Genomic DNA, 8,723 nt, shown 5'->3' on the forward strand with positions numbered 1-8,723 from the left:
CCCCCTTCTCCGAAAAAAAAAAAAAAGTGCTGCTCCTCAAAATATCATTTTAAAAAACTTTCTAAGCCAGGGGCCAACAGGAAACATAAGTGCATGAAACACTTCAGTGTAAGAGAGTGTGAGCCCCATGAAAAGGCGGCCTCGGCTACTTGGCTTGAGCCAGTTGTTGCCAGAAGGGATAGTAGGTCTACTGCCAAATTTCTTTCTTTCTTTTTTTCAGACAAGCCAGAAATGTGTTGAGCTTTTTTTGTTTTGCTTTTGTTTTAAAGCATACTGATTTGTAATGGTGGGTAATGAATTCAAAAATTTTAAATGTATCTTGGGCCAAAGTAAAAAGCCTGTGGGGCAGGTTCGGGCCTCATCTGCCATTCCTGTCATGATCCTTCGAACACAGTTCCAAGCCCACCAGACCAGGAGCCCAACAAGGGCAGGGACTGGACATGACTCACTCTAGGTCCCAGGATAGCCTCCGGATATGGACTGAATGAAAATAGTCTTCTATATGTCCTCCTCCAGGCCTTGCACATGCTATGCCATAGAACAGCAATTTGGTATTGCCTGAAATGTTTTTCCCCCCTTTACTAGTAAGTTCTTAGTAATCTTAAAACATGTAAAGTCTAGATCTGTTTCTTTCTGAAGGACTCCCTTATCACTAGGGCAGTGTCATCACTCCCTCAGCCCCTCCACCTCTCTGTCTCTCAAATGCAACCATTGGGGCCAGACCGCCCACCACCAGGCTAGAAGTCTCCTGGGGACAGAGCCACAGTAGCGCTCACTCTGGGGCCCCAGCATCACCAGAGCTGAGCCCAGCACATAGTTGGCTTCAGTGGGTGAAGATCTTAAACTGACCGAAGCCCCAGGTTTCTCCAGGCTGCTGGCCCCTCAAACCCCAAGAAGGTGACAAGTGATGGTAGCTTCCCCTCCATCTTGAACACAGAACTCAGCAAAGCAAAGCTGCTGTCCTGGGTCAGCCACTCACTAAAAATCAAGAGAACCATGTAGAAGGTACTTTATTGAGGTGATTAGGAGTGCCGGTTTCCTGTCTCCTGTCCAGCCCCCTCAGTACAGTCTCATGGGTGGAAAAGACCAGGCCTCTGGGCTGCTCTGGGCCACTACCCAGGAGAGGCTGGGCAGTGGGGCAGGGGGGCTGGGGCTCCAGTCCAGGGCAGAGGTTCCGGGCAACAAGGGTGATGGTGGCTGAGGCAGGGGCTGTTGTGGCCCAACCCCCCAGGGCCGCGGAGGGGGCGGTGTGGCTACCAGCCAGATGCTTTTCAGCAGATCAAAGGCTGTTGGGGGGCCCCAGGCTGCCCCAGATGGTGAAGGCAACAAGGGCAAGGGGGGTGGCCAGGGACCTTTTGATGGTGCCAAGCTCACCCTATGCACCATAGGAGTGCTGGAGCTGTGAGGCATGGCAAAGGTGAGCTCCTTTGTCCTCTGTTGCCTCCTCTGCCTCCCCTCCCCTGGGCACTGGTTGGGGCTGTTGATCCAGGAAGGTGTCATTCTTTGGCTTTCAGGGCCCCCAGGCTTGGTCCCTGGAACAAAGGAAAAAAGCATCGGGGACAGCTAAGCTAGAGCAGACAAAGGGAAGGAGCATACAGGAAGCTAGAGCAGACAAGGGGAAGGGGAGTACAGGGAGTACAGGTAGGCTCACCTGGTAAGGGCGGCTGGCAGCCACGGAGCACCAGGGTGAGGTCAGGCACACAGCCATGGCAGGCCTGTAAGGTGCTCACAATGGCATCCCTGGCTTCTTGCACTAGGTTCCTCCTGGGGAAGGCCTGTGGCAGAATCAGCTGGCACTGCAGCTCCTCCAACAGCTGCCCCAAGCCAGGGAGCTCTGCGGGACTGGAACTGGGCAGACCTGGGCCTGAGCCTCTAGGGACCTGGTTCTCCTTGCCTCTTGACTGTAGAGCTGGTTCTTGCACCGGGCTTGGGCTTGGGGAGGGTTTGGCAGGGGGTGACGGGGTGCCTGGTTCCAGGGGCCCACCTCTAAGCAGCCGAGCCACGTCCAGAGATTTCACCTCATGGTTGAAAAGACCCCGGTGCTCCCGGCTCAGCCGGCCCTGGGTTATGACCACAAGCTTGGGAGCAGTAGGGGCCACAAGAGGATCCTGACTGGTCACAGAAGGATGCTGACAGGTAAGTGGCCGGCGGCTGCCCATCAGGGCCTCATTACGCTCCCGCCTGGTCTTCCGACGGCGGACTCGACCAGGTTTCTCAGGCCGCTGGAAAGGCTGGGGGGCTGGCCCCCGGGGGTCCATAGTGTCCTGGAAGAAAAAGCTAGAATGGCCATCAGTATGCAAGTAAGTCGGGGACTAAGAGTGAAAGGTGAGAAGAGGAGAGGGTTTGGGGTGAGGTGGAAAGATGAGAGTATTTACAGAGACAAGATGAGAGTAAGGTAGTAGGGAGGGAATCTTTGGCAAAGGCTTGGTCAGTAAAGGAGTCATAGGGGTCAGATGGAGTCAAAGGAGTCATGGTAAATGAGATTTGCCAGGGAATAGAGAAAGGGTTACAGGGTACAGGGAGATAAGGAAATAGCTAGAAGATGGGGGACAGGACGGCATCATGAGACCACAGGGAGCTGGTGAACCAGAAAGGGACTGTGAACAGAGGAGAAATCCAGGGGTAGAGGAGGTACTGGAGAACGCAGGGAGGCGTGGCAGAGAAGGAAAGGCAGAAAAAAAGCTGGAGACAGAGAAGGCCTTGGGAAAGCAGAAGGGGCGACGGAGCAGCTACCAGGAACTGGGGCCTACTCACGGGAGTGAGGTGGCCCAGGGTAGGAGACAAGGAAGGGGTGGGCAGTTGAGGTTAGGAAGGGGGGTACAGTTGGTGGGGGCAGGGCGTCGAGCACCTCACCTTCTCCTGGACCAACGAACCCCGCCCCCGCCCACCCCCCGTGGCTGTGGGGTGCAGTGGCTGCTTCTCCGCGGTAAGCCCAGCTCACGACGCACTGGGGGTCTCTTCCAGGCCTCACGCTGAGCCTCATGCGCGCTTTGCGCATGCGTGTGCCCCACCCACGCCCTTCGGCTTCCCGCTCCCGTGAAGCACGAGGCGAGGCGCAGAGTGCCGGTTATAGTCCCGCCCATTCCAGCCTTACTTTCAGAAACCTCTCTCATTTGTCTTTGGACACCTCCGATCCACCAATTGGCTGCGAGGCCCGCTGGGGCCCGCCCCCTTCCTGATTGCTGATTGGCTCAGATGTCTATTGGCGGACTTTCTGGAAAGTGCGAAGAGGCGAGGCACTAGGGGGTGGGGGGTGGGGTAAAGGGCCAGTCTACTTTGGCAGTCGGTCCCCAGGCAGTCACGGAGTTCATCCCCAGACAATCATTGTAGAGTCATCATTCAGAACTGGGATCTGGGGCAGCCCGGGGGTGGGGGGGGGGGGCGGGGGGCTCCGCGGTTTAGTGCCGCCTTCAGCCCAGGGCCTGATCTGAGACCTGGGATCAAATCCCACGGCGGGCTCCCTGCACGGAGCCTGCCTCTCCCTCTGCCTGTGTCTCTGCCTCTCTCTCTCTCTTTCTGTCTCTCATGAATAAATAAATAAAATCTTAAAAAAAAAAAAAAAAACACAAGGATCTGGAGTTAAACTACCTAGGTTCAAATGCCCAAAGTGGCATCTTTGAACTGTGTGAACTTGGGGATGTGTATAGCTGCTCAGACCCTCAGTTTCTTTATTTGTAAAATGGAGTTGGTAATAGTACACCCTTCATGTGGTTGCTGTATGAAAATGAGCCAATATATCTAAATGAGCCAATATATCTAACTTGAAACAGCACTTGATTTGAATGAAATGAGTGCCTCGAAGCCATTTCCTGACAAGCTTTGCTTCCAGTTCTTTTCTACCTTTCCAACTTTTCTATTTACAATTGTCCCCTCAGACCAAAAAAAAAAAAAAAATTGAGAGAGATCATGCCTGAGCAAGGGGAAGGGCAGACAGAATGGAGAGCAAATCCTTGAGCAGGCTCCCTGCTGAGTGCCTAGCTGTGGCCGGAGTACTCCCCATGCCCTGATAAACTATATTACCTGTGTAATATTGCTCACTCAGTCTTCCTGATTTTTCAAAGCCTAACTCAAATACTGCTAGGAAACCCCTCACCCTCAGAGTCCTCCTCTTCCTCCTCCTCCTCTACTTCTCTTAATCACAACCTTGATCTTCTCCCAACTCTGTGTCTGATCTGTCTTCCCCAACAGGCTGGGACAAGGCCAGGATCTGACCCATTCATTTTAATATTCAAGTTCTTATGAGCAGCCATAATACTTGGTACTATAAGGGCCTGTTCCAAACTAGTGGATGGAGGCAAAACATTAACATGATAAATAAGACTATTTCAGTATCAACCTACCTAGAAAGAATGAATAGATTGAATAGATGGAAGGTCCCATCTGGGAGTAGAGCTACAGGAATATAGCCAGGAAGTTTGGGGGTGGGTAGGTAGGGGACCCCCACCTGGTCCCTGAGAACTGGAGAGCTGGGAAGACTTGAGCTTTGAGATTAATATGGGGCAGTGGGGGGCGACCTTAGGTGGCCTTGGCTATGGTTGTAGGTTTCAGTACCCAGAAACACTTGAGGGTTTAGGGAGAGGAACGGAGGCCACAGATCTGCAAGATGAGCTGGGCGGGAGGGCCGCCAGGCTGGACCTGGGCCTTGCAGCATCTCTAATTTCCTTTCTCTTTCTGCACTTTCTGCTGCCCTCTTTGCAGGGCCAGTGATGTATGATGTATGTAACGCAAAGATAGTTTAGATCTTATGCCACAAAACCTGGTGGTTTTCAGCGGGGCGGGAGGGGGTATTGGGAGGAGGCACGAGCAGACAGGCTCACTAAAGTGCTAGTGCTGCCTTAGCCTTACAACTGAGGCTCTATTTTTCACATGTTGCCATCTTCCTTCTTTCTCCCCACATCAGTAGAAAATAGGAGCGTCCCCTCCTAGCCAGGTGCGTAGGAGCCACCCCCTCAAAGGATCCAAGAATGGACTCGTCCACTCACTCCCCTCCCCCCCCCCACGTGAATGAGACACACAGCGCTGGTGATGTCTCACACACACACACACAGCTGGTGATCTCTCTCTCTCTCTTTCACTCTGATACACACACACACACACACACACACACACACACACACACACACACACACACACACAGCTGGTGATCCCTTCCGCACATTTCTCACCCTATAGCAAATGGTTTCTCCTCCCAAGAAAAGACTCTAGATTCACCACCACCCCCAACACACGCTGGGCCTTTCAGGTAGTTCACCCCTCCCCCTGCCGCGGGTGTGGTGGCTTCTCCCTCCCCCACGGGTGCTGATGGTCTCGCCTGGCCGTCCCCGGGCGCCCCGGTGCGCTAGCGGCCGGCGCCGGAGAGCGAGCGGCCCGGGCGGGAAGCGCCGGACGAGCCCACTGCGCGGCCGGCGCGGGGGAGGCACGGGTTCCCAATTCCACCTCCCCTTCTAAGTGCGGGTTTCCGCTCCTGCAGAGGGAGGCGGCGCCCGGGATCGGCCAGCGGCCTCGCGGGAGTGCGGGCGGCGGGACCGTCCATTGTTGCCTGGAAGGGAGGGGTGGGCGTGGCAGAGCCACCCCCTGGGCCAACTCTCCCGGGTCGACCTCGCTCGCCCATCCTTGCAGGAGCAGCGGCGCCAAGATGAGCGGAGAGGAGAACCCAGCCAGCAAGCCGACGCCGGTGCAGGACGTGCAGGGCGACGGACGCTGGATGTCCCTGGTGAGCGACCCGGCCCGCGATACTCTGGAGTCCGGGAGGGGCCTCGGGAGAGCAGCTGTTTGGCGCTGTCTCTCTACGTGATTAGGAAACAGGGCAGTTGGGGTGGTGCTGCCTAAGGAAGCAGAGCGGGGCGGGCCCAGGAGCGCGTGTGCCACTGACTCCCCCTTGTACGTCCCCGAAGCACCATCGGTTCGTGGCCGACAGCAAAGATAAGGAACCCGAAGTCGTCTTCATCGGGGACTCCTTGGTCCAGCTAATGCACCAGTGCGAGGTGAGGCCCGTGCAGGTCCCCGTCCCCCTGCCCCACCCAGGCCTGTGCCCTCTCACACCCGGATCAGAGCCCAGGCCAGATCCAGTATGAGGTACCCGAGTAGCCGCAGGCAGCACCCACAACCCCAAATCTTGGTGTAAGGTGCAACATTCTCCTGAGAAGGAACTGTGTGACCGGTCTTTGTCAGATTGAGGCTTTCTTGCAAGAAGGTTGCCTAAACTGAGACTCTATTGTTTGCTTAAGGGAGTGCACAGCCCAAATGGATGTCCATAAAGCTGTGGTCTTTCCACGAAGTGAAAGCTGTAATAGCACTCCACAGAGGGGGCTCAATTATGTTATCCTTCCACTAAGTGAGGTCAAACTGTAATAGCTTTCATGAACTGTAATGTTTTTGGTTCAATGCATGACTCAAGCAAATGGCTTTTCATAAAGTGAGTCTTGCTTCTGTGGGGCTCCGTGAAACAGAGAGTATAACAGGTTTGCATAAAGTGAGGTTTTGACCACACTGCTTCTGTAAGGCAGGGCTCTTCCACGATGACGTTTGGTTAACACTTGTACAGAGGGCGGTGGTCCCTGCTGTCAACACCCCGGTGCTCACACCACGTCTCATCTACAGATCTGGCGGGAGCTTTTTTCTCCTCTGCACGCGCTTAACTTTGGCATTGGCAGTGACAGCACGCAACATGTGCTTTGGCGGCTGGAGAATGGTGAGCTGGAACACATCCGGCCCAAGGTGAGCAGAGCCTGAGTGGGCAGCTAAAGCACCCTAAGCCTCTGCCCTTACCACTGCTTCATGCCTCTCTTTCCACAGATTGTGGTGGTCTGGGTGGGTACCAACAACCATGGGCACACAGCAGAGCAAGTGACTGGTGGCATCAAGGCCATTGTGCAACTGGTGAACCAACGACAGCCCCAGGCCCGGGTTGTGGTGCTGGTGAGAGCAGGGGAGGTCAGGGAAGAAAGAATGGCAGTGGTCTGGGACCCCCTTGGGTGCAGCTGCAGCTGGCACAGTTCTGGGCAGCAAGGCGGCAGAACAGTGGCTTTCAGGCAAAAGCTCACATTGAAGCTTGCTACACACCCAGCAGCTGCATTTAAGGCCGTGTTCAGGGACCAGTAAGCCCCTTTTTCCTAAGGAACTGCTGATGATTCTGGGGGTGTTGCAAAACCCAAAATGGTTAGCCAAAAGTAGTCACATTCCTAGGGTGAATCCAGGCTCCACCCTTCCAGCTGGAATGTTTGCTACTCGGAAAGAGGGACTGACCCTTTGCCATCCATGCTGTCAACATTTTTATGATTGATACTTGGAAAGGGGCTGGCACCCGGAAGGTTCTTGCTGAGTTGGGGGTCTCAGACTCGGTATCAGGAATTATCCTGCCAACGCCCTGCTTTCCCATTCTGAGCGTATTCCACAGGCCGGAACTCTGTGGGGCGGGTGAAGGGTTTGGCCCAGAGCACAGGATACCCAGATGCTGGTAGGGTGTCTCCTCACAACTGTTGGTGCCCCTCCCCAGGGCCTGCTTCCAAGGGGCCAGCACCCTAACCCACTTCGTGAGAAAAACCGGCGGGTGAACGAGCTGGTCCGAGCGGCACTGGCTGGCCACCCACGGGCGCACTTCCTGGATGCCGACCCTGGCTTTGTGCACTCAGACGGCACCATAAGCCACCATGACATGTACGATTACCTGCATCTGAGCCGCCTGGGCTACACACCTGTCTGTCGGGCCCTGCACTCCCTGCTTCTGCGTCTGCTGGCCCAAGACCAGGGCCAGGGCATCCCCCTGCCAGAAGCTACACCCTAAGCATCCTCCTCCCCCGACATTAAATTCTCATTCCTCAGTCTCCCGTTTCTTGCTTTATGGCCAAGCCCTCTGGGCATCTCAACCTCAACTTCGACTTCTGCAACCCTGGAGCTCTGGAGGGTGTTCTGCTTTTGCCCGAAGCAGGCATCAGCCGATCCATCAAGGTGTTCTGGTTCTTGGAGAGTCTGGCAGGTTTCTACTATCAGCTCCACACAGGCACTACTGCTCAGAAACACAGTAGGTGAAACCAGTTTGCCAACACTACCTATAGGATTAAGGTTAAGCAACAATTCTGGAAACATAGCAGCCTGGCAAAGCCCATCCAAAGCTACCCTCTCCTCCTTGCCGAAGATCTTCCCCTGGCTGGGACTTCTGGTGCTCTGGTCTTAGCTTAGATGCCACTTCCTGACACTCTCCATCCCAAGCAGTCCTCCCTTCACACCTGGCATGGCTATGTGTCTCCCCAGAGGGGCACTGTCCACAGGCTGGCGGTGAGGGGTGGAACCCAGAAGAGGCTCCTTTGGGCCTGGCTGCAGTGCTGCCTCACGCCATGTGGGGGCAGCAGGAGCCACTGAGAGAACTGCACTGTACCCCACTCCAACAAGGTTCAGACCTCCTGGGTCACTTCGAGGGTGGACTGCCCTTCCTGTAGCACCTCATCCCAGGCCTTCCCCAACTCCCTCATACTGGATGGCTGTGAGAGAGACACACAGGCACAGTGACTCCCAAGCACCGGGGCTGGAGAGGCTGCTGTCCTGGGTGAGGCTGGGCCGTCAGCCCACAGGGTCCCTCTGATGTTGGGAGGGTAAGGTCCTGGACTCACTCCCCCAACCTCATTGGGGGGCAGTGGTGAGTGTATAGTAGAGTTCCTTGCCCCATCTGGGGACAGGCCCGGTACAACCCCCAATCCTTCTCCCTTTAGAATGGACAACCACACAGG

At 55.4% G+C, this 8,723-nt stretch overlaps 2 protein-coding genes across 4 annotated transcripts; one reads left to right on the plus strand and one right to left on the minus strand.

Annotated features, from left to right (window-relative positions):
- Positions 1 to 992: 992 nt before the first annotated feature.
- PRR19 (proline rich 19) lies at positions 993 to 2,984 on the minus strand. 2 transcript variants are annotated; one of them, XM_072776166.1, is made up of 3 exons: positions 2,854 to 2,984; positions 1,652 to 2,264; positions 993 to 1,532 (listed from the first exon to the last, which is right to left on the minus strand). In XM_072776166.1, exons 2-3 carry the CDS (start codon positions 2,256 to 2,258, stop codon positions 1,060 to 1,062), a joined length of 1,080 nt encoding a protein of 359 aa, XP_072632267.1. In that variant the 5' UTR covers positions 2,259 to 2,264; positions 2,854 to 2,984; the 3' UTR covers positions 993 to 1,059. The 2 variants fall into 2 exon arrangements, with proteins under 2 accessions (XP_072632267.1, XP_072632276.1); XM_072776175.1 differs by lacking the exon at positions 2,854 to 2,984 and adding an exon at positions 2,755 to 2,852.
- A 2,032-nt stretch (positions 2,985 to 5,016) lies between these two features.
- Positions 5,017 to 7,820, plus strand: PAFAH1B3 (platelet activating factor acetylhydrolase 1b catalytic subunit 3). Of its 2 annotated transcripts, XM_072776201.1 has the most exons (6): positions 5,017 to 5,242; positions 5,620 to 5,713; positions 5,895 to 5,984; positions 6,601 to 6,717; positions 6,796 to 6,918; positions 7,496 to 7,820. In XM_072776201.1, exons 2-6 carry the CDS (start codon positions 5,636 to 5,638, stop codon positions 7,781 to 7,783), a joined length of 696 nt encoding a protein of 231 aa, XP_072632302.1. In that variant the 5' UTR covers positions 5,017 to 5,242; positions 5,620 to 5,635; the 3' UTR covers positions 7,784 to 7,820. The 2 variants fall into 2 exon arrangements, with proteins under 2 accessions (XP_072632302.1, XP_072632309.1); XM_072776208.1 differs by lacking the exons at positions 5,017 to 5,242; positions 6,796 to 6,918 and having other exon boundaries at positions 5,389 to 5,713.
- Positions 7,821 to 8,723: the final 903 nt, after the last annotated feature.

This window comes from Canis lupus, chromosome 1, assembly GCF_048164855.1.
Source record: "Canis lupus baileyi chromosome 1, mCanLup2.hap1, whole genome shotgun sequence".
Taxonomy (NCBI): Eukaryota; Metazoa; Chordata; class Mammalia; order Carnivora; family Canidae; genus Canis; species Canis lupus.